Source organism: Acanthochromis polyacanthus, chromosome 16 (assembly GCF_021347895.1).
Source record: "Acanthochromis polyacanthus isolate Apoly-LR-REF ecotype Palm Island chromosome 16, KAUST_Apoly_ChrSc, whole genome shotgun sequence".
Lineage (NCBI taxonomy): Eukaryota > Metazoa > Chordata > Actinopteri > Pomacentridae > Acanthochromis > Acanthochromis polyacanthus.
Genome location: NC_067128.1, coordinates 23,457,276 through 23,483,184, shown reverse-complemented (window position 1 = coordinate 23,483,184; position 25,909 = coordinate 23,457,276). Strand labels below are relative to the sequence as shown.

The 25,909-nt window shown below is 39.4% G+C and overlaps 2 protein-coding genes across 2 annotated transcripts in view; one reads left to right on the top strand and one right to left on the bottom strand.

Annotated features, from left to right (window-relative positions):
- The window catches only part of ryr3 (ryanodine receptor 3), a 242,283-nt gene extending 231,316 nt beyond the window's left edge, over nt 1–10,967 (top strand). Inside the window, exons 98-106 of the mRNA XM_051937044.1 lie at nt 833–960; nt 3,246–3,306; nt 3,596–3,742; nt 5,813–5,947; nt 6,547–6,703; nt 6,856–6,920; nt 8,685–8,785; nt 8,879–8,930; nt 9,803–10,967. Coding sequence (XP_051793004.1) covers nt 833–960; nt 3,246–3,306; nt 3,596–3,742; nt 5,813–5,947; nt 6,547–6,703; nt 6,856–6,920; nt 8,685–8,785; nt 8,879–8,930; nt 9,803–9,898 — 942 coding nt within the window. The 3' untranslated portion in view covers nt 9,899–10,967. The remainder of the gene's footprint in view (nt 1–832; nt 961–3,245; nt 3,307–3,595; nt 3,743–5,812; nt 5,948–6,546; nt 6,704–6,855; nt 6,921–8,684; nt 8,786–8,878; nt 8,931–9,802) is intronic.
- Nucleotides 10,815–25,909, bottom strand: part of aven (apoptosis, caspase activation inhibitor) — a 96,774-nt gene continuing 81,679 nt past the window's right edge. Inside the window, exons 3-6 of the mRNA XM_051960929.1 lie at nt 21,745–21,815; nt 15,898–15,993; nt 12,491–12,785; nt 10,815–11,436 (exon numbers count right to left, since the gene is read on the bottom strand). Coding sequence (XP_051816889.1) covers nt 11,291–11,436; nt 12,491–12,785; nt 15,898–15,993; nt 21,745–21,815 — 608 coding nt within the window. The 3' untranslated portion in view covers nt 10,815–11,290. The remainder of the gene's footprint in view (nt 11,437–12,490; nt 12,786–15,897; nt 15,994–21,744; nt 21,816–25,909) is intronic.

Below are 25,909 nucleotides of genomic sequence, written 5' to 3'. Positions count from 1 at the left end.
GTGCATATGTGTATGTGGCCTAAGTCATACCTGTTCAACTGACCACTGTGTAAGTATACATATTTGTCCACAAATGGCATAATTTTAAAGTGCAAGGACAGGCTAACTACTTGTTCAAATTAACACTGTTTTGTCTTTGCATATGGAAATGATGTACATACTTATTTGCATGTAGTCAGATGCAGCAGGTGTAGACCTGCCATTTGTTCTGCACATTTCGTTCTTATCATTATCTGCATGTAACTTTCTTCAACATCCATTATGCTATTAGCATCAGCAAAAGCCTAAGAGCAGCAACGTACAAGCTGAATTGTGCAATAAAGCAATAAAGATCTGCTTGATTCTTTCTGTGGATTTTTCTGGCAGTGCTTGCCGCCCAAGACAACTCAACCCTCGCCGTATTGCAGTTGTAGAGTTAATGCATCCTGCCCTGGGCTGAACTATTGAAAATGTTTTAAAGAAATACTGTCTCATTACAAATTATCATGCAACCCATGTGGAGCATTGTAATGTCAGAGGTGAACTGTCTACTTGAGATTTTACCATACAACTTGCATATTAAAGCCAGTTGTGAACAGTGACAAAGTCTATGTAGTGTTGTAAATCTGAAGTTTTATAATATTAATATGAGTAAACTGTTAGCTCTCCAGTTTAGCAGCAGTTTAGGGAATAAGTGACTCATCTGAATAAGACGATTTAGTTCCAGGAATGCTTTTTAAAGGATTGTTGTTGTAAACATTTTATGAGGGTACATTGTCTACAGTGAAATTCTACACTAGCACAGTTTAAAATTAAGTTAATGAACTTGATTTCTGCTGTACTCCTCGTGCAGGTGATCAACAAATATGGTGACTTGTATGGGGCTGAACGCATCGCTGAGCTCTTAGGACTTGATAAGAGCGCTCTGGACTTTGACCCCACGGTAGAGACTGTTGAGAAGGAAGCTTCCCTGCTCTCCTGGTAAAATAAATAAATTCTATATATATATATTCTATATATATATATATATAGATATAGATATAGATATAGATGTATACACACACGCACACACACACACATGTATGTATATATATCCTGGTAAATATATACAGTGCCTTGTGAAAGTATTCGGCCCCCTTGAACTTTTCAACCTTTCGCCACATTTCAGGCTTCAAACATAAAGATACAAAATTTTAATTTTTTGTCAAGAATCAACAAAAAGTGGGACACAATCGTGAAGTGGAATGAAATTTATTGGATATTTTATACTTTTTTAACAAATAAAAACCTGGTGCAATATTATTCGGCCCCTTTACTTTCAGTGCAGCAAACTCACTCCAGAAGTTCAGTGAGGATCTCTGAATGATCCAATGTTGTCCTAAATGACTGATGATGATAAATAGAATCCACCTGTGTGTAATCAAGTCGCCGTATAAATGCACCTGCTCTGTGATAGTCTCAGGGTTCTGTTTAAAGTGCAGAGAGCATCATGAAGACCAAGGAACACACCAGGCAGGTCCCAGATACTGTTGTGGAGAAGTTTAAAGTCGGATTTGGATACAAAAAGATTTCCCAAGCTTTAAACATCTCAAGGAGCACTGTGCAAGCAATCATATTGAAATGGAAGGAGTATCAGACCACTGCAAATTTACCAAGACCCGGCCGTCCCTCTAAACTTTCACCTCGAACAAGGAGAAGACTGATCAGAGATGCAGCCAAGAGGCCCATGATCACTCTGGATGAAGATGCAGAGATCTACAGCTGAGGTGGGAGAGTCTGTCCATACGACAACAATCAGTCGTACACTGCACAAATCTGGCCTTTATGGAAGAGTGGCAAGAAGAACGCCATTTCTCAAAGATATCCATAAAAAGTCTCGTTTATAGTTTGCCACAAGCCACCTGGGAGACACACCAAACATGTGGAAGAAGGTGCTCTGGTCAGATGAAACCAAAATCGGACTTTTTGGCCACAATGCAAAACGATATGTTTGGCGTAAAAGCAACACAGCTCATCACCCTGAACACACCATCCCCACTGTCAAACGTGGTGGTGGCAGCCTCATGGTTTGGGCCTGCTTTTCTTCAGCAGGGACAGGGAAGATGGTTAAAATTGATGGGAAGATGAATGGAGCCAAATACAGGACCATTCTGGAAGAAAACCTGTTGGAGTCTGCAAAAGACCTGAGACTGGGACGGAGATTTATCTTCCAACAGGACAATGATCCAAAACATAAAGCCAAATCTACAATGGAATGGTTCACAAATAAACGTATCCAGGTGTTAGAATGGCCAAAGTCAAAGTCCAGACCCGAATCCAATCGAGAATCTGTGGGCAGAGCTGAAGACTGCTGTTCACAAATGCTCTCCATCCAACCTCACTGAGCTGGAGCTGTTTTGCAAGGAAGAATGGGCAAGAATTTCAGTCTCTCGATGTGCAAAACTGATAGACATACCCCAAGCGACTTGCAGCTGTAATTGCGGCAAAAGGTGGCACGACAAAGTATTAATGCAAGGGGGCCGAATAATATTGCACGCCCCACTTTTCAGGTTTTTATTTGTTAAAAACGTTTGAAATATCCATCAAATTTCGTTCCACTTCACAATTGTGTCCCAATTGTTGTTGATTCTTGACAAAAAATTAAAATTTTATATCTTTATGTTTGAAGCCTGAAATGTGGCGAAAGGTGTTCAAGGGGGCCGAATACTTTCACAAGGCACTGTATATCTCAGTCCCTGCTTTGCCACTGCTCCTTAAGAGCTGGATATAAACCAGACACGTTGTTGTATTTAGATGACACTGGATGTCTGTGTCGGCACCCTGGGATTTTTAAACTCTCTCTGGCTGTTTTTTCAAAACACAGTAAAAATATGTTTTGAAGAAATGTTTGCACCGAGCCAAGTAGTCCCTGAGTCAATGGTGCTGACTGAACACTTGTACTTATAACCACAGAAAACATAGAATGAGTATTTCTAAGTTGCTAAAAATTGTTTAGTTTAAGCAAGTTAAGTTGCTCTTGACTTTTCACTCATGCATTACTTGAGAATGCAGGTAAAAACCCATTTTGTTGAGTTTATATACAAAGTTCATCTCAGGATGTAAAGATATACTCCTAACTGAGCAAAGCAGATTCATATACAGTATCTGTGTCAATCAACATTACTACGTATTTTGTGCTTATGTATTTCATATATTTTTGCTCATATAGCTGATGCTTAACAAGAACACCATTCCTGTAATCAAACATTTTGTTTTGTTATTGACAGGCTGAGCTCCATTGATACAAAGTACCACATCTGGAAAATGGGCGTGGTTTTGACTGACAATGTAAGTTTATTTCTAGTATGCCAAAAGCAGTTCTTACATCACTTTGGGCAAAAGTGGAAACTAATTAGTACTTTCCAGAAAAAAAAATAAGGAAGCCATAAAGTGGCTTGAGTTACAATCAGATATTGTTGGTACAGAAAGATGTTTTGTAACTTGTTTAATAATTTTCAAAGTGTTTCTGTACCTCTGCGTCTAATAACTGTAGACAAGTTCAAACACTACCTCAATATAACATGCACCCACACATGTTTATCATTTGTCAATAATGCTTAACCTTCCCCTCCTCTAGTACTTCCTGTATCTAATCTGGTATGCCACCATGTCCATTTTTGGACACTTCAACAACTTCTTCTTTGCTGCTCATCTGCTGGACATCGCCATGGGCTTCAAGACCCTTCGTACCATCCTGTCATCTGTCACTCACAATGGCAAGCAGGCAAGTGCATAGTTTGACCAGCAGAGGGAGGCAGAGTACAAGTAAGAAAAGCACTAAAAGCATTATATGGTTTGTACTTAAAGTTAAATACTTGGGGCAGTGTTTTTTAACACCATCTCTTTTGTGGCTGAGAAAGATTAAATGCCTATGAGGCTTAAATAAATAAAAGTTTATTAAAAGTGCACACAATACCTTCTCTTATTTAGAAATGAATGATTATTAGACATGAATTTATAGCATTATTTCATTATTTAGACTTTTTTTTTAAAAAGTTAAGAACAATGGGGTTTAAGTCTTTTATTTTTATGGATGTTGCATCACATAGTCAAAAGGCTTTTTATTTATTTTTATTTTTTTTACTATTGAATGAGAAATCAAGTCAGTTCATATCACCCAGAGAAACGGAAGAGAACTCATTTTATGTAAAAAATAAAAGAATCATTTTTAAAAGTTGGAATTGTTAGGGGTATTTGAAGAAACCGTAGATTTGCTCAGCTTTTTGGAAAAAAGGGCATGGCTCAGTGGGTAGAGTGGCCGTCTTGCAACTGAAAGGTTGCCGGTTCGATCCTCGGCCTGTTGAGCTCGTGTCGAGGTGTCTTTCTCAGGGACACCAAACCCCTAATTGCTCCTGATGGGTCGTGGTTAGCGCCTTGCATGGCAGCTTCCGCCATCAGTGTGTGTGTGAATGGGTGAATGTCATGTATTATGTGAAGCGCTTTGCATAAAAACGCTATATAAATACAACCATTTACAATCTGAAAAAAAGCAAAATATACAAAAAGTAATTAGCCAATGAGAAGCGAGTTCTTTCAAGTATCTGAAAATATGCATCAGACTGCTGAGAAGATCACCAGAACTCCACTGCCCTCTCTGCAGAGCATTTACCACTGCAGAGTCAACAGTAGAGCTGCCTCCATCCTAAGGGATCCCACCCACCCCCAGTATGGTCTGTTCACGCTTCTACCCTCAGGCCGGAGGTACAGGAGCATGAAATGCAGGACCACTAGGTTTAAGAACTCTTTCTTTCCCACTGCCATCAGACTCCTAAACTGCTGACCGGAGTTCACACCGGCAGCACAATACTGTACTGCCTTACTTGAATTTGTATTGTATTTTATATTTTAAATTTTACACTTGTGTTATTTGTTCCATTTTAAATTTTAAATTTCTATTTATATTCTTTTAAATTTATTGTTACACATTTGGCATTAGGTGGACAGCAGAGTAAGAATTTCATTGTAGAGGGAAACATGTTTCCATACTGTGCACATGACAATAAACACTTTGAATCTTGAATGAGGTTTAAAAGTTGTTTAAACTGTTGGCTAAGGGTAATTGAAAAATGGTTGAAACGATTTGCCAAAAGTAGTCAATACACAGTTAAAATAGCTAAATGTAATGTATAGATAGCTGAAATTGAAAGATAAAAGTATTGCATAAAGGGGAAATGCTAAAAGTAACTAGATTTACAAGTAGCAATTTAAGCAGCTAAATATAACAGATGAATGTGCGCAGTGTCTGATCTCAGCTCCAAGGTTGGAGTCGTATGAACACAAGCTTGATCGAGTCACTGCAGCAACATTCGTTTTTATTTAATGTAAAATACAATCCATGTTAAAATTTATTCATATGAATACATTTGGGATATGGCAGGGCAGTGTCAAAGAAGAGGTACTTCACAACCTCTAGTTCAGATGGTTACCTTTTGCGCAACAGACTATATGCATCTTTAAAAGTGTGGCATAACAAGGAGTTCATATAGAATTCTTTTCCTACACTGCTGCAGGTTTTAAGTCAACTCAGTGTTCAAAGCTCTCCTAAAATACTCTACTGTAGCAGCCTTGAAAGTACTGCAGTTCTTTTGTGTTCTACTTTTGTTATTTAAAGCCTGCTCCAGCTCTGACAAAAGTTACAAAAATGACTCTAAACATCTACACAGAAACAAAACAGTATTTGACTTCTGTGGAGTCAAACTTACTTTCTCCTCTGTTGTTGGCTCCAAATGTACCTGGGAATACAATATGTCATGCATGTAGGTACTGGATTTTAATGAATGCTCTCTTCTTTCAGCTTGTGCTGACTGTGGGTCTGCTAGCTGTGGTCGTCTATCTTTACACCGTGGTGGCCTTCAATTTCTTCAGGAAGTTCTACAATAAGAGCGAGGATGAAGATGAGCCCGACATGAAGTGTGATGATATGATGACTGTATGTCTGAGTACCTCTGACATTATTCATTTATGAAACATGACTGAAAATAACTCCTTTTTGTAGCAGTCAAAAAAGAAGAATTCAGCCTTCAGCAAGGGCAAATGTTTGGAGCTAAAAAACATTGCTGAGGCTTTTATTTCGAATGGTTTGGCCTGAGAGCCTTGATCAGTATATGAAGGTGACTAATGGTCTGAGTAGAAAATATTTTTTTTCAGTGAACTTTCCAATATTTATGGTTAATGTTCTCAAAATGAATCTTTTCAAAGTATTCACTGCTTTTAAATAGCAGGCAATTTTATTTACAAGGACGTGTAAAGTGTATTTTCTCCCTTTTGAAGCTTAGAAACTCACTGATTCTTTTTTCACCTTTTATAGAACATATTCTTTACTTCTAAAGACTTTACTTTTAAAGACTTTAAAGACTCTAAAAACTAAGAAATATTGCAAAATCTCCAGCTGCTGCTCCAGTCAAACTCAAGCTTTGGCAACAAACTGGACTGAATTTAGTTAGTCTGAAATGAAGAATAACAATGACTTCCATCTTACCGTTGAACAAAACACTGCTCCTTTTAAAGAACTTTTCACCTTTTCTTCAGTGCTATCTGTTTCACATGTACGTGGGTGTGAGAGCTGGAGGAGGTATTGGAGACGAGTTGGAAGACCCAGCTGGAGATCCCTATGAACTGTACCGCATCCTGTTTGACATCACCTTCTTCTTCTTTGTCATTGTCATCCTGCTGGCCATCATTCAGGGTACAAAAAGTTTCTCATATCATCCTGAAACCTAAAGCACACATCTTTGTTTCATTGTCACGCCTCTTAGTGTGTGCACTTCACAACAGCCATTGTGTTCAAAAGTATCAGTGGCTCAGTGCTACTCTGACAGCCTGTTGCAACTTCTTCAGGTTTGATCATTGATGCCTTTGGTGAGCTGAGAGACCAGCAGGAACAGGTGAAGGAGGACATGGAGGTAAGACTCAGCTAAAGCCAGAGAACTGTACTTCAAAGCAGGATTTGAGGTCAGCTAAGTATCCCTTGTTTAACTCAGGATTCCCAGGTCTTTGACCATGGTAACTTATGATGAACACCTAACCTATCCAGAGATAACAGATCAACATGAAGAAAAACACTTGGAACTGACCAGTCAGTTCTCTTTAAATTAGCATGACCATTACTGGAATATCCAACTGACCACACAGATGGTGCACAGATAGTGAGCGTTTCAGTGAGGAATGTTTTGAAAGCTGCAAACAACTTCAAAGCCGTTTCACTGTTCTGTTTGTTTAGTGACATAATCACAACACGGAGACTGAAAAAGCATCTAAATGTTGTTCTTGCTGCACTTTTAAGATTTGCATTCAGCCTTCTTAATGGTTTGGGTTTTTTTTTTAAATATTGAGTGTAGTTTTTGTATTTGTTCTTTACTGGCTCTCAAAACCATTCAACAGCAGCTGAGAGAATAGGTGTAAAGCTCTTTTAAGATTAATAAATATCATCCTCCATATGATCACAAAAACTGGTATATCTTTATAGGCTACTTGAGTATTTATTTTTAGATAAGTTATCTTTTTGTGAGTAGTGGAAAGGGACATCTGCAGTTTGGTAATACAACCTTGTATTGTGTAATGATAATTAAATCAAATCTTGAATGAGGAACTAATTAACAGTTGTACCCTAATCAGATTATATCTTTTTTTAGGAGGTTAATATATTGAGAAACCTATTAACTGACTTCAAAAATCAAAGGATTTTTGAAGTCCTTTTTAAAATCTATCCATATTTGCCGAGGACAATAGTTCTACGTGTGGGACACATGCAGCTCTAGTCCTCTCAGTGTCTGTGATGGGTCATCTGGTGCCAACTCTGCTTTTCATGTGAAGCTCTGGGTTGATGTAACTAGTTGATGACCCGCTTCATGCGAGTGCTTAGTATGACTGTAGTTGTTGGATTTGGTGACATATAAAAACTAATAATAATGACATATCCTGGGTATGTTGAGCTTGCTCTGTAGAACAGGCTTCAGGACCTGTCTGTTTACATAAAAATAATCGCATGTTGATGCAAGCCAAAGAAACACACTGAGAATGAAATGATTGCTTCAGTTGACCATGTAAAGCTTTGTATCAATCTCAACATCCACTACAACCTTGAATGTTTTCTCTGCTCATGAGTTAGTTGTTAAAAGACAGAAATGGAATTCCTTTGCTTTTTTGTTTTTGACAGTGATTTGAGGGAAAAGACCAAAAACAGTAATGAGTTAATACTACTAAGAATAATTTTCTATGCGTAGAAAAGAGCTTATTGCTGTGTGCCACAGAACAGCTCCATCGTTGTCTTAAAAACCTATCACAGAGCCACACTACAAGCACAACTACTTTACAGCAAAGTTAAAGATATGTATAAAGCCCTTTTCCAGACATGGGATACATAACATCTCTGCTGTGTGACAAATGATTTAGCTGCAGCTTGTTAACTGTTACTCTCTGGGTAATAACTGTTTGGAAATGTACCAAAATTCAGTAGCTGCAGTTTCTTAAATGTGAATATGTCTCTAGTTTTCTTAGTTCTCTGTAATAGTAAATTGAATATCTTTGGTATTTTGTATTCTGCATTTGAAGACATAGCTCTGGGCTCTGGGACATTGTTCACTGAGACTTTACAACCTAACTGACTGATCAGCAATAATCAGCAGATAATCAGTTTCAGCCCTCATCCCCTCTCATTGTTCTTTCAGACCAAATGCTTCATCTGTGGCATTGGGAATGACTACTTTGATCGGACACCTCACGGATTTGAAACCCACACCTTACAAGAGCACAACCTAGCCAACTACCTGTGAGTGAAGAAAAAGATCAAGCATTGCAAGTGAAATCTTTTCAACTTATGGTGTGAACATTTTTCACAACACTCCTGTCCTCCTATGTGCAGGTTCTTCCTGATGTACCTTATTAACAAGGATGAGACTGAACACACTGGTCAGGTATGTGACAGAACATAAATCTGCGTAGTATTTAATACTATAAAAAAGGTATAATCCGCTGTCTGCGACCAGTCTAAAGAAAACAAAGGAAAAACAGGAAGGTTAAAGACTGCAACTTCAGTAGGTTTTACTTATGCAACATATCAAGTGGGTTGAAATGTTGCACAAGTGCAGCTTAGCAGGAGAAGGAAGCAATGTGTGGGTTGGCTTTGACTTTTTTTGATATTAAGTTGTGTGGTGTACCTGAGATTCAAGATGTTTCATATTTGGTTCTTAAGTCACTAATTTAGCACAAGGAAAAGAAAGCATGCACTTCCTGTGATTCTTCCAAACTTCGCTACTTGTATAACAGAGAAAGATACATACGGAAGATGCTAACAGAGACATGTCATCAGCATGTTTCATTTGTGCCATGAACAAGGTTTTCTATTGTGATTTGAGGAGAATCTAAGTCCAGTATTAAGAAACAAAATTAGTCCAACAACAAATTCCAATTCTGTACAGTGAAATTATTGGTCAAGGTGAGCATGTATCCTGCATCATTAAATGTAATTTAGAAATATCCTATTTTTGAAAGAAAAAAATGTTTTTTTTAAAATGAAGATAACATTAAATGAATCAGACATACAGTCTAGACATTGTTAATGTGGTAAATGACTATTCTAGCTGGAAATGACTGATTCTTAATGGAATATCGACGTATGTTTTCATGGAAAACATGGAATGACCCCAAACTTTTAAACAGTAGTGCATGTGCTAGTATAGTAAATGTGTGTATGCATGAACCAATAAAACCAGGGTTTGATACAATCAGGCTTGAATATGAAACTGTTGCTGAAATGAGCCGCTAAAGCCTCTCCTTCCCCCTGCAGGAGTCATATGTGTGGAAGATGTATCAGGAGAGATGCTGGGACTTCTTCCCTACTGGAGACTGCTTCCGTAAGCAATATGAGGACCAGCTGGGTTAGAGCGGTCAGCATCATCTGTTGCCCTCAACACCCCTCTCTACTTTCCTTCTATCTGAAAGAGACACTGAACTTGACTTCACCCTGTTAACGGAACTGAACAGACACTGTCAAAAAATGTGACAAAGGAAAAATCCGGAATTCTGATTAAAAAAACAGATACAAAACACCATGGTTCTACTACGTTTGACTAATGGTTGGACGTTTTGGGTTTGTGAATTTAAGTCCTTGTCACTGAAAATAATCACCTGCCTCGACACCTCTTTATGCAAATTATTGTTTTGATTCTGATTCACATTGCCTTTTCACTTGCTTAACCCCAACTTCTTGCACAGTTTGCTGTGTGTAGGCATCTGCTAATTGTGAAGGGTTACAGCATGACAACTGAATGTCTGAATATGCACAATTTCTAGACTAACGCCAGGATGTTAGTGTCACTTACTACCAAACCAACTGAATGGATGTGTGCTGCTAATATTGATCACTATTGATCCAGTTAACATCAAATGAAATATTTCATTTCATTCTCACATATGTGAGACCTGATCTGCCTTGACAAGCTGGTTTGAATCTGTCTGATGAAATGAAGAGGATTCTTCCAGGACCAGAGACGACTCACTTAAAGTGTTTATCAAGTGCCGATGTGCCTTATTAGAAACTATGCAAAAAAAAAAGAATAATTTTTGTCCCTCCTGACACAAGCAGTGCTCTAGTTCTGGATTAGTTACAAGCAGATTTAGATTAAGCTAGTTTTGTGGCTTTTAAATTTTAAAAAAGAAAATCATTTGTTGTATAAAATCTAGATGATCCTTGTGTAAATGTTGCTTAGTTTTGTTCCTACACTGTGGTTGTCCTGCCCGCCTGCACTTCTTTCCACAGTAGAAGAACCCCATAACAGAGGAAAATTAAAAAACAAAACTTGGTTTAAGGATTTATTGACAACAAAATGGTTAATTGCTATTGGATGGCCATTTGTATGTATGTAGTAGCTTTGGTAAACCGCATTTCTTTTGGTGAGGGAGAGGAAATGAATAAAGTAATTGATGCAATAAACCAAACGTGTCACCTGTGACCTGTTTCAGTATCTGTCCGTCTGCCTCACAGAAAAAAATCCTACTGGTGGCGACACTCCAGCAGTGTGCAACTTTGTCAAAATCACAAGAACAGAGAGTTCTTTGAGATGTGAAGCACTCAGGGAACATTTTCATGCACTTTCACAGATATTCAAGACATACTGTACCGTTTCTAGACCTAAAAAACATATTGTCTCTCTCTTCCAGGCCAGGAAACTACAAAAAGAAAAAGAGTGTGTGCAACATGTAGACGTTCTAGCTGGAGTTCAGGTTGATTGGTGAAATCCACTTCCTTTATGTTGAATGAAGTGTTTCCTGGTGGTCAGGAGATCATGCTGTCGAGCCAGTCCTCCAGGTCCTCCTCTGTCATCTCCTGTTTGATGGATGCAGACTTTGAAGGTGTGACATCTTTATCTTTCACCTCCACTTCCACCTTCTCTTTTATCACCTCCTTCACTTCCTCACACTCTGCAGGTTGAAAGAACACATGATGGAAGAGTCTTACATTATATCATTTTTTGAAGTCTATATTCAGAAGTTTAAGTAATTTAAGAACTAATTTTCCCACTTTGTGTAATTATCTAAAACTTTTTATTTCAGGTTGTAATAATTTTGTAATCAGTGCAAAGCTTTGGTGATCTGGAAATTAATTTCTACATCGTTGCACAGAGTTAGGTAACAAGACACCACTTTCATATCTGCACAGTAAACATGAAGCTGTTAGCTTAGGGCTAAAAAGAGGAAACCAGGCTCTGTCCAAAGCTAAAGTTAAGTCTCCACACCAAAATGTTCAAGGGTAAGCATGTTATATTGCTTGCCTTTTTAATCAGTGTAAAGCAAAATAGAGTTTTTGCTGTTTTATGAGGAAGTACACTACCATTCAAAAGTTTTGGGTTGCTTAAAAATGTCCTTATTTTTGAGAGAGAAGCAGTTTTTTTCCCCAATCAAGATAACATTAAATTAATGAGAAATACAGTCTAGACATTGTTAATGTGGTAAATGACTATTCTAGCTGGAAACAGCTGTTAAATGTACAGGGGTACATTTCCAGCAACTATCACTCCTGTGTTCTAATGGTACATTGTGTTAGCTAATGGTGTTGAAAGGCTAATTAATGATTACAAAACCCTTGTGTAACTATGTTCGCACATGAATAAAAATGTTAGTTTTCATGGAAAACATGAAATTGTCTGGGTGACCCCAAACCTTTAATCGGTAGGTCTATCAGACAATTTCTTGAATCTGGGCAGCTGCCAGACAACACGACATAAGAGTACTTCAAAATGGCCACTTGTCAGTTTCATTTGTTTTTTACATGGATTGCACCAAAGAGATAATGAATTTCAAGGTGCCGGTAGGTAGGTTGAGTTGCCTCTGGAGAGACTTTGTGTCTTGATGCTCACTGTGGCTTCAGAGCTGCAGTCTCAACAGTGGTATCAACCTTCTCTTTCAACTTGCTCCATTCTTTAAGCTGAGGAGAACAACCATTATCCAACACGTTAATCATTTTGAATATACTCACCTTGCTCTGGAATATCAGTCTCCTCATCTGCACCACTGACAAGCTGTTTTCCTGCAACACTTTGTAAACTGAGCAATCGGTCTAGCTCTTCATCACCAGCATCATCCACCAGAGGCTGAGCAACAGCAGAGGAAACCTGCAAGTCTGAGGCCAGCGCTGGGTTTGCAGCCATAGGGACTTTCTGGTTGGTGCTGAGGCTTTTAAAAGATGCAGACGGAGGAGTGAATGTGGACGTTTTTAGCATCTCTTGTTTACGTGCGAGGGTCATAGCAGGCAGCTCCACTGGTGCCGCGACCTGAAGCATCAGAAGAGTGTAAAAGATGAGTTGTTGTTTGGAATATGTTGAAGCCAAAAGCACCTTCTTAGATACAAAGTTTTATTTCAGTTAGTGAAAAAATTATCAAATAAATATATTGCTCCATTGGCTGGAAAGACTACAGACATACATGTATGAATAAAAAGGCCGTCATTCATCAGAATACAGGCTATTGTGTACCAATGTTGTATAACAATATTCAACCATTTCATTTATTCTTTTTCATACAAAACGCCTCTGTTTTTATTCATTGTTTTATTATGAGCAAAATATAGGGCAGGCCTCAACAGTGGCATCGATAAACCTGGAAAATCTGAGTGCATAGCCCTGAATGTCAAAAAATAAAGTAGGGGAAAGATACAGCTCCAGGTCTAACTCAGCTGTCATTCCAATCACACATTAAAGCCCTCAAAACATAAGACAACACATTTTTAAAGAAACCTGTAGCCTATGTGTCATTCATTTTCTCTCATACTGTGAGCATGACAGAGGGAGCAGAGCGTTTTTCATAGTTAAATCAGCACCACAGACTGCAGTTTTGCTCTGATTATTAATATTTTTGTGTATATGTTATGGGAGTTTATTGATTTTATTCCTTCTCTCCTGCATCTGCACCTCTTCTCCTGGATGATTTTAAAGACAAAATGACTATAAAATAAACTTAAATCAATACATACAGAAATAACTAAAATGGATGTGCAAAGAGGTTTTACACACGTGGACAAAATTGTTGGTACCCCTCAGTTAAAGAAGGAAAAACCCAAAATTCTCACTGAAATCACTTGAAACTCACAAAAGTAACAATAAATAAAAATTTATTGAAAATTAAATAATCAAAAACAGCCATTACTTTTGAATTGTTGATTAACATAATTATTTAAAAAAACAAACTAATGAAACAGGCCTGGACAAAAATGATGGTACCGCTATAAAAGATTGAAAACTATTTGACCAGAGTGACATGATTAACTCAGGTGTGTCATTTAATTGACATCACAGGTGTTTCCAAACTCATAATCAGTCAGTCTGCCTATTTAAAGGGAGACAAGTAGTCTTTAACTGAAAAGGTGTGTACCACACTGAACATGGACAACAGAAAGCGAAGGAGAGAATTGTCCCAGGACATCCGAAAAAAAATTATAGACAAACATCTTAAAGGTAAAGGCTATAAGACCATCTCTAAACAGCTTGAAGTTCCTGTGACAACAGTGGCTCATATTATTCAGAAGTTCAAGACCCACGGGACAGTACCCAACCTCCCTGGACGTGGCCGCAAGAGGAAAATTGATGACAAATTGAAGAGACGGATCGTTCGAATTGTATCCAAAGAGCCCAGAGCAACCTCCAAAGAAATTAAAAGTGAACTCCAAGGCCAAGGTACATCAGTGTCAGATCGCACCATTCGTCGTTGTTTGAGCCAAAGTGGACTTCATGGGAGACGACCAAGGAGGACACCACTGCTGAAAAAAACTCATAAAAAAGCCAGACTGGAATTTGCAAAAATGCATGTTGACAAGCCACAAAGCTTCTGGGAGAATGTCCTTTGGACAGATGAGACCAAACTGGAGCTTTTTGGTAAGGCACATCAACTCTATGTTCATAGACTCAAAAACCAAGCATACGAAGAAAAGAACACTGTCCCTACGGTGAAACATGGAGGAGGCTCAGTAATGTTTTGGGGCTGCTTTGCTGCATCTGGCACAGGGTGTCTTGAAAGTGTGCAAGGTACGATGAAATCTGAAGACTATCAAGGCATTCTGGAGAGAAATGTGCTGCCTCGTGTCAGAAAGCTTGGTCTCAGTCGCAGGTCATGGGTCTTCCAACAGGACAACGATCCAAAACACACAGCCAAAAACACCCAAGAATGGCTGAGAGAAAAGCGTTGGACTATTCTAAAGTGGCCTTCTATGAGCCCAGATCTGAATCCCATTGAACATATGTGGAAGGAGCTGAAACATGCCATTTGGTTCTCCAAATGGCATGTTTGGAGAAACATGCCATTTGGGTGTGAACACCCATCAAACCTGAGACAACTGGAGCTGTTTGCTCATGAGGAGTGGGCCAAAATACCTGTTGACAGCTGCAGAACGCTCATTGACAAATACAGAAATCATTTAATTGCAGTGATTGCCTCAAAAGGTTGTGCAACAAAATATTAAGTTATGGGTACCATCATTTTTGTCCAGCCCTATTTCATTAGTTTGTTTTTTTAAATAATTATGTTAATCAACAATTCAAAAGTGATGGCTGATTTTGATTATTTAATTTTCAATAAATTTTTATTTATTGTTACTTTTGTGAGTTTCAAGTGATTTCAGTGAGAATTGTGGGTTTTTCCTTCTTTAACTGAGGGGTACCAACAATTTTGTCCACGTGTGTACATATGAGTGTGGTGTGTGGCTATATACAACCATCAATCTGGAATAAGTAGATCTACACTGGTGTTAAAAAGTTAGGGGTCACTTAGAAATGTCCTTATTTTTGAAAGAACAGCATTTTTTCAATGAAGATAACATTAAATGAATCATACATCCAGTCTAGACATTGCTAATGTGGTAAATGACTATTCTAGATGGAAACGGCTGGTTTTTAATGGAATATCTACATAGAGGTACAGAGGTCCAGCAACCATCACTCCTGTGTTCTAACGGTACATTGTGTTAGCTACATTGTGTTAGCTAATAGTATTGAAAGGCTAATTGATGATTAGACAACCCTTGTGCAATTGTGATAGCACATATGAAACACATGTGATAGCACAAGTGAAAGTGGCTAATGGTGTAGTGCTTGGCAGTGTCGCCATCATTTCACATGACTTCTGGTGTTTTCTCATTTGCAGAGCTCCTTCCTGAGTATGAACACAGGTCAGCAGAACAGTGTCAGTTTCAGTTAAAATCCTGACAGCTGGTTTCCTGGATAAGCATTAGGACAAAATCATTGTGATTTTTGTTATTTGGCTCACATTGGGCTTAATCTGTCAGAGAATCCAGTCTCTGTCATGCCACAGTTTGGATTACTGAGTATTTTCTCATGAGCTCTGACTAACTACAGCTGGCTGAATGTCAGCTCAGGCAGCAGGTGATCATCGTACCTGCAGCAGCTCAGCCTCAAGGTTGAGTCTCTGATGTAGAGGAACTTGTTGAAGAGTCTGGGCAAGAGTTGGGAGATCCACAAACACTGCTGACATCTGGAGAGGAAACAGGACAAGGGTGTTTAGAGGCAGCTGTTTGCGGATGTTAGTGTCTACATAGTCAATATGAGTGTAACTGCAATAGTAAAGCTAACGGTAAGATTATTTAGGTTAGGAAAAAAGCACTGGAAACATTTTTATTCAAAGTATCCAAAGATAAGACAATCCGTTGGTCAAGTCTTTCCTGTAATCATGAGAAACCCTCTCCTTTGTATTTGCACATAAGGAGCAGAAAGAATTCAGGAGCCCTTCTATAATCTGATGCTTTGTATCCACAGACAAGTGCTGGTTGACTAATAAAGACAAATTTACAAACCTGCAGTCTGGACTGAATGTGTGCTGAAGCATCTTTGCGTTTTGGGTGATGTGGACAATAACTATGTCGTGTTGGCCAGTTTAACACCAAACATTCTGGACACCATCAGAGCCGAACAAATGTATCTTGGTCTCACCTGCTGCTGATGTTCCTCACACTGAGCCTTAACACAAACCTGATTTCTACTGATAAAGCATGTGCCAACTCTGAAGCACTGGCTTATCAGTTTCTCAGAGCAAGATGTACAAGGAGTGCCCTATCCATGATGTCATTTTAGGAGAATGATACTAACTAGCTTTTTCGTGGCTGATTTGTATCAGTGATCGATAGTTGGTCACCAGTCGTCTTATATGCTTTCAATCTTTGTGAAACCTCATTATGAGATTTTTCAGTTCTGCAAGTTGTTCTCCATATGGAGCTATGATGCAGACATACAGACAGAATCAGCCCTTCGGTCCAAAACCAAGAAAGTTGTGATGTTCACATCTCATTTTTAATTAATTTATTTTGTTAATTTGGATGCAGTAAATACGTCAGATTTAGCACGAGGGTAATTTCCATCTGTTGTCCCATACATAAAAGAAAAAACAAAAGATAAATTAAAAACCAGCATTTCAGACATATAAAAGACAATATAGTCCAGTTTTGTTGCCATTGACTTTCTACTTTCGGGCCTGTTGCATTCAGTACCAGTCAAAAGTTTGGACATACCTTCTCATTTCGTGGTTTTTCTCATGAAGCTCATCGAGAGATCGCAAGAGTGTGCAAAGCAGTAATCAAAGCAAAGGGTGGCTATTTTGAAGAATCTAAAATATATAACATGTTTTGACTTATTTCACACTTTTTTTTTAATACATCCATATGTGTTCATTAATAGTTTTGATGCCATTGTTGAAGAATGGTAAATAAACTGGTGAAAAAATGGTGAATTAAAATTAAACTGCTGCACTGCAGTAAGAGGAGAATTAAAACTGCGTCACAGTAAGAATTTAAACTGTGCCACAGCTCGAATTAAAACTGCGCCACAGCTCAAGGTTTAGAACTAGTGTAGCAAGACTGCAAAGGCCCTGGAATTTCTGAGCTGATCAAAACTCAGATAAGCTCTCCCTCTCTCCAGCACTGACCAACACCCATCTCTATAGGAGGATTGAGACATTTGTATTTCTGTAGGTTTTCATTCACAGAAGGATGGAGCTCCTGTGAACATTTAAACCCCTGGAATAACTTCTTCTTTTTAAAAGACAATGACTTTCAATTATATGCTATGGATGTTTGTTTAATGAACTTTCATGCTAAAATCCCTTTTCAGCTTCAGGAGACCCTCAGCCGGAGACGTCTCTGCATTCCACAGATCAGATAACAAGTCGTAAAACTTTATGGCAGAAGGCTGGAACAGAGAGAGACACACTCTTTAACTGAAGAGACTAATTACTTCAAAGTTCATATTTCTAAAATTTATTTTGTTCTTTCCTGATTACCAAAGTTATACTGAGATTATGTTGTACATCATATCCAAAATTGACGTTAATATCTTTGACAGAAGCCTAGATATCGAAATGCCTGGTTAATTGACCTCTCCCACAGGATTTTGGACTGAATTCCCTTATTAATCTCTGAATTTCCTCTCCATTTAGGTTGAATGATGACCATTGTATTTACCTGTTACCAAATCTCTGACTTGTTGTTATATTCTCACTGTGATACATATTTTTAATGTCATAAACATAAACATATAGTTATGAATGAAATGATTCACATCATATGAACATATGTATTAATCTACACATTTCACTTTCACACAACTGAATATGGTGGGATAGACAGATCGTGTTTTGCGCGTTTAATATCATATTTTAATCCATTCTGGATTCCTCTTTCTTCTCTACTTTGTGAGAACAAAGAGATTCCAAATTTCACCAGACTCGCGCCTAAAAGTTCTCTCTCTCCGCCCAGGTCCTCCCCTTAGCTGGACCCACAGATAAAGTCAGCCGTAGCCCACATTTTACTCTCTTACTCTCTTACCGACTCTCTCCTCTCTTACCGCTCTTACTCTCTTGCCCGCTTCACTTCCCTTTCTTCACTACCTGAGGAATCCATGACAGAGATTCCCATTATTTTCTTACCTAAAGCGCGTTTTTCCTATCTTTGAAATTCCCTCACCATCTAAGTTTGTTAACTATTTATCTTTTAACATTTTTGTAACTTAAGGAGACATTTTGCTCGTTATTCGTTTTAATCTGAAGAACCGATTCAGAACCAGCATTTATTTTTCTTAATTTTGACCGTTTTTCATCAACACCCATTTTTCTTGGCTAAAGCCTGAGAACCATCATTTTTAAGCACTCAGCTGAGAACTCCGGAGGCCTGCTGGATCAGGTCTTTGCATAGAACCGATCAACCCGCGGCAGGACATCTCGGCCACCACAACGACGACGCACCGCTCCGAACCCGCAGGTCCAGACCGTGTGCATAATCTGAAGGCCTGCAAGTCCCAGCCCCATGACGGTTCACTTCAATAACTCCAGCTGAGTTTGCTCTGATTCCATTCTATGGGTGATGTACTAACCGCTTGGTCATTTAATTCATTTAATCAATTTATTCTTTTACAAATCATTAGAATTCTTAATCCAAATTACCGATTACCTCGTCAGGTTAGCTCTGGCTAATCCTCACCATATTTCCTTCTCTCTCACACCTACTTCCACATCCCTCACACATGCACACATCACACACACACTCCCACATTCCACACACACATGTAGTCCTGCACGCACACACACACACCATATCTACATTGTATATAGTTCACTTGTAATTATTTTCATAGAATAGTTAATACCTCATTTTAGACCAAATTACAGTCTTGTGTTTCTTTGTGTAGAATGTGGTCAATTTAACCGAGGATTCAAGACTTTTTGATATGAGATTGATCAAAATTTTTATGAATATTAATTTTTTATTAATATTAATTTTTTCCCTAGAGATCTAGGGTGGTGCCCCAATTATTAATAACGACAGCAATAAATCATAACGTAGTACCGCTACACTAGAGATAAAACTGTTGAAGTAGAAGTAAAGTATTACACAGCAGTGACACAGCAGAATTCTCTGAGAATGATCAGGTTGATTATCTGGGTGTCAGAGAGCAGTCTGCCAATACACCTGGTGTGTCAGACGAGGTCATGTCAGGACAGGAGGGGGTACCTTGGGTAAACATGTATTTGCTGAAGTGTAAAGAGTAAAGGAACTGATCTGATGAGGTGCCTCGTGGTAAATAAAGGCTCTGATTGGTTAGGCAGTGAGACAGCGGGAGGGATTTGGCACACCACCTGGTGGATCTGCTCAACTTTTGATTTTTGTAGGAAAGCATCAGGAAATCAGATACTATTAATAACATAATAAATGACATTTCCCAACTTGTCCCAAAAAAAAGAAGGATGGACCTGGGGCGTGGAACATCAGAGTCAAAAAGTATAGACAGGGCATCAGAGGGCATAGTCAGATTTACCCCGGGGTATCTCTCAGAGTGTTTTGATCTGTGCACGGAATAAACGCTTTATTTTTGAATCTGAAGACGGCTTCAAGACTCTTCTCTGTTTTTCCTTGGTGAGACTGCTGCAACTATTATTTTAAACTGTGTATATTTTTCACTGATTTGGAACCTAAAATTGAGACAATATACATAATTTGAGAAGACACGGTATACACTACACCATCAGTGAGAACCTACAATGGAAACAGTCATGAAAATAGAGGAAAAAAATGTAAATAAGGTGTGCCCAAACTTTTGACTGGTAGTGTATAATTTAGTAGTCTCTCACAACTACTTGTGTTTGATTGTTCATCAGAGAAAACACTCCACTGTTCAAGGTAGAAACAATGCAATTACAGTAAGGTGATTACAATTTGAATTTAAGTTACATTGCACAGTGGTGTACTCTTTTTGTTTATATACTGTAATAATACACCAGTTAAGTGAACTTCTACAGCAGAAGTACTTGGACTGTCAATACTTTAATAACATTTGTCTGACAATACTTCTGTAGCCTCAGTTCAAGGCCATGGTTCTCTGCCGGAAACCATTGGATTGATCCCTCCAGGTTGTGGGGGAGTTGCTTCCCCAAGTATCTCGGGATCTTATTCATGAGTGATGGGAAAATGGAGCGAGACAGGTGGATTGGTGTGCCGTCAGCAGTAATGTGGATGTTGTACTGAACTGTCATGGTGAAGAGGGAGCTGAGCCACAAGGCAAAGCTCTCAATTTACCAGTCCATCTACGGTCCAATCCTCACCTATGGTCATGAGCTCTTGGTAGTGACCAAAAGAATGAGATTGCGGGTACAAGTGGCTGAAATGAGATTCCTCCATAGCGTGACTGGGCTCAACCTTAGATACAGGGTGAGAAGGTCGGACATCTGTGAGGAGCTCGGAGTAGAGCCGCTGCTCCTTCACATCGAAAGGAGGCAGCTGAGGTGGTTTAGACATGTCATTTGGATGCCTCTGGGGAGACTTGGAGGTTTTCCGAGCACGCCCACCTGGGAGGAGACCCTTGTGTAAACCCAGAACTCACTGGAGGGATTATGTATCTCATCTGGCCTGGGAATGCCTCAGGGTCCCCCAGGAAGAGGCATTGCTGGGGGATGGGGACATGTGCAATGACCTGCTTCATCTGCTGCCTCTGTGAGATGGATGGATGGATGGATGGATGGATGGATGGATGGATGGATGGATGGATGGATGGATGGATGGATGGATGGATACTTCTGCAGCTTTATTTACTGGGAATTCGAAAGCAGGACTTTATTTATATTCCCGTACTGAGAAACTGAAGCACTGCGATGTTAACTTGAGAAGCTTTTCCACAAGTGTTTGTCCAAAATGAGCTGGACTGTGCCGTGTATACTATATGTGTTTGTGGAAGTACTAAGATGTTAAACCAAAGTGCGTGCACACACCACAATCTTGAAGGACTCTTGCTCAATGTGGCAAGTACCAGAAATACGTCACCCAAGTACCCACTTGCTTACTGAAGATGCTGAGTGTGTAAATGTAGACCTTAGTATAGGCTGCATGTGGTTTTCACGGGGCTTCATGCTCACAATGAACAATGTCAGCTGGCTCATCCCGTTCACTTCACTCACAATAATAGCATACTAATATTTACTAATTACCAGTAAATACAAATTGCACCTGAAGGTGTCAGTAACCTCCATCCTCTGTATCATGGTTTAAGAATCCATCCAATAGCTGATCAGCTCTTTTATTCAGGACCAAAGTGGACATTGCTGCAATCGTTCTCTCTACTGTCTAAATCCTGTCTATTTCCCATGTGTAATGTGTGCTTTAGGAATCCATAAGTCACCAAATGTGTTAGATCTATGATAGAGATCAACAAAGCAGAATGCAGAGCAGTCGGTCAGACATAGATTTACCTGACTGGCTGCAAATGGGTCCATCTCCCAGTCCCTTTCTTCTGAAAACCGGAACTGAGTGAAGGAATCCCCTGAGAAAGACACACAAAAACACAGTCTGAGTTTCAGTTATAGCTGAACACTTAAACCATTTGCTTTAGTTTCAATCACAGCAACACTTACTCTCTTCAATTGATTCACTATCTCTACAAACAAAAACTCCTAGTGGCAGTGCAGGGCTTAGTAAGCCTAGCGATTGACCTTCAAACATAAAATGTCTGAAATGGTAAAGCAGCATTTCTCTGGTCGATAGCTTTGTGTAAACTGTTCATCAGTACGAGAGCTAAAGCAGCATTAACGTGACATTCTCAAAACATCAAGTGGCTGAGGGCTCTTGTAACCACAAAGACACTGAGGATGTATTAATAATAAGCACTGGCAGCAGCTGTGCCACACATTCAGCAGTCAGCCATGCAAGCAATTTTCAGAGCAGATAACCAAATGACAAAAGCGTTCAGATGAAACTAGTGTTGTCAGAGTGAGGTACAGACTCAAAACACAAAATCCAACACAACGAGGACACAGTGTCAGATGTGAAGCACCACTTTTAAAACTCCTCATTTTGTGCATTTGGTCATCTCCACAATGTTGCAGGAGTGTGTCACTTTGGGTGGAAAAACAGGGCGCTTGTGGATATTTTTAGGTAACGTCATGAAGGATATCTTTGTGCAAAATGGGAGCTAAAAATTCTTGATGCCAAAGTAACAGTTAGCTGATCCTTTTTTTGAGAGAATAATTTTACGCTTGGAAAAACAGAGATAGAATAATTAAACAGTTACAAGATCAACCACTGTGGTCTCACTGCAAGAAGATCCTGGGACCTTTCTGCATGGAATTTGCATGTTCTCCCTGTGCAGCGTGGGTTCTCCCCAGGTTCTCCGTCTTCCTCCCACAGTCCAAAAACATGCTGAGGTTAATTGGTGAATCTAAACTGTCTGCAGGTGCAACGACAATTAAAGGACTATTAAAGTATTATATGTACCTAACATAAAGGGTGAAATCAGTGGCAAGCAGCTGACCTGGTTCTGTCCACAACTCAAAAACGAGTAAAAACAACGCAGTAACATCACTGTATACTGATACTAGAAAAGCATGGAGATGAAATCAGCCTTTTTCTTTTTCTTTTTTTTACAAAAAGGAGTTCGAGAAAGCAACTCAAGGCAATGATAACTAACATGTCTATAAGTGAACAGCGTTCACAATTTTAGTACATAAGTTTTATTAATCTGGAGGGAAATTCAAGATCAACACCCGTCATAAATGATCAATCCAATTTCTGCAAAAACAATTAAAGTAGGTGATTAAAATGTGCACAAAAGCACTGGTGCACTTCATGTGCTGTAAATTTTCTTGATGCACAACAGCTGTGAGCAATTTCTTCCATATAGGTTTTATATTTTTCATTTGGTTAAATTATAAATAGCAGTTAACACCAAAGAAATGTTAACAAACTTTGTCATTCTCAAGCACCTTCCAATGTGGTTCAGTTCCAGCAATCTTGTACATCATCCTGTAATAATCAGAAAATTACATATAGAAAGTTACAAAACTTTTTTTTTTTCTTTTATGAATATAATGCATTCCAATAGTTTTGGACTCAGAAACAAATCAATCTAAGGCAATCTGAAGGTCACTCTTTGCTGCAGGATGTTTAGGAGGTTTTTCTGCTTCTTTTCCACATATTTTAGACTAAACAAATAGTCTAAAAAAATAATCTGCAGCATAGGGAATAATCATTGATTTCAGATCAAAGAAGCCTGATTCTGAACGTTAATCAGGTGCTGCAGCTCTGAGTTGTCTGATGAGAGAAACAGATTATGGTCAGTCTGCCACACACAGATGGACAGTCAGTGGGAGATCTGACAGAGGAGCTGTAGACAGTGGCAGCCTCTCACTGTGCTCCTCTGCCCTCTGTGCATTGTGTTACAGACACTTGGCCTTTGGGTGAAGCCATCAGCAGCATGTGCAGATGTTGTTGATTGCTTGGCTGTACGAGAAGCGAAGTGGGTCAAAAAGGAGGAGCTGCAGGAGGGCTTTTTGTCTGTCAGTCGAGTCCCTGCTGTCAAACAGGCAGAGAAAAGATGATTTATAAATAGGAGCATTACCGAGGGTACAATGACTGTAAGCAGACGGATCAGAAGAGGGAATTCAAATATCAGCTTTATGTGACGGCTAAGGGGGCAGATACCTTTATGTTGAGTCACTTGGCTGTTCGTTATCAGTAAGATCGAGTTATTTTCTCCCTCAGTGGGGGTGATCTGAGCCGATAAAACATGGATTTGGTAGGCCTGAAATCGATTCACATCACTGCTGTTATCTAAAGCACATCAAACATCATTTGTTAACAAAATTCCATTGACCCAGGGAACCACCACTTAGTGATCATAATGAGAAACAGGTGCACATGATCCAAACACAACAGCTTGAATAATAACAATTTGAGGTCTGATCCACAAAACTCAAAAGTGCTGCATTGTGTTCTTCTGAAGTCACGCTAAACCATGGCAGAACTACCCATTGTAAATGGTTTGCCTTTCTACCTTTGTGGTACTCGAAGCACTTTACAATGTGTTTCTTATTCACAAACCAATGGTGACAGAGCTGCCATGCAGGGTGCTCGCCTTCCATTAGGAGCAATTTGGGGTTCAGTGCCTTGCCCAAGGACACTTTGGCATGTGGAGGGGATGGGGATTAAAGCTGTACTAAGGCAATTTTTTGCTTGTGATCTGGTAAAATACAGCCCTGTCTACTTACAGCCACTTGCCACAAGCTGCATTAGGGCTGCACATTATCAGAAAAAAAGGACACCTTGGCCATGGTTAAATGAAGATTCGGAATTAGTCATTTGGAATTAATTCATTCGGAATTAAAGTTTTGTGCTTCGCGCTTACATGAAAATACTAACTCCGAATTAAGGTTGACATGGACCGCACTTTTATACCTCTTCCTTCATTCCACTGTAACGCTTGGGCATTGGAAAAGAATTCTGATTGGACAGGGAGTGGGCGTGACATATCCCTGTTTACCGGAAGAAAACAAACTCCATTTGCAGCGGCATTTCTTTTCCCCAACAACATGGAGGGACAACTAAAAAGCATTCTTTTCGCTTTGCTTTTTATTGTCATTTTGAAACAGCAGCTCGACAATGGCATCCTACTTCTGTTGCGCCAGTAAGGTCGCAGAACGTGTACATCACTACATCACTACGTGAAGAGTCAAGCATGTGCAGAATTACCGGAATTAACTAAAGCGGAATTAACTGCAAAAATCCCCAAAATTCTCACAATTAATCCAAGATGGTGGACTTCCTGTTGGCTTTAGGGTATCGCTCCAAGAGGCTTTGTTGTGCATCCTGATGTGCTCTGTAGGCCTCCCAAATTTCATGGATGTAGGTTAAACACACTTTGGGGGTTGTTTGTTAAAAATGCTGTAGGGGGCGCTATAGCACATGCTGCATCGAGATGCATGCAGTGTCCTTCCATTCACCGATGGTGATGTCTTTGGTAATTCTGGTGACTGTTGAAGCATTCCAAACCTGTCAAAAAGTGCTTTGTCTGTCACAGCAATAATTGGTCGCCACGGCAACAGCGTTGCATGAAACATCAAAGCCTTCACAGTGTGGGATTGTCAAGAGATGGAGATTCGGCAGACCCATTTCAAGCATGATATCACAGGTGCCTAGGACCCTATTGAAACCTTAGGGGTTTTATATTAGGGTCCAAGCACCGTGGTGCCTAGGACCCTATTGAAACCCTAGGGTTTTATATTATTATTAGGCTCCATTTTTCAGGGCCTGAACATGCTCGAAATCTCATGAAAATTTGCACACACAGTTGCACACACAAAAAAATGCCTGGTGGAAATACTTGAGGGCGCCGACAAGCAAGGATGCGAGGACCCGTTCAACGCTGCTTGCAGCTTTAATTAGGGTCCCAGCACAGACGGTGCGAAGACCCTATTGAAACCCTACGGTTTATTATTATTAGGGTCCGAACACCGAGGTGCCGAGGACAGTCGGTGCCCTTGCACCACCTGTCCAAGGCACCACAGTGCCTAGGACCCTATTGAAACCCTAGGGTTTATTATTTGGGTCAGAGCACCGATGGTGTTGAGGACAGGTGGTCCA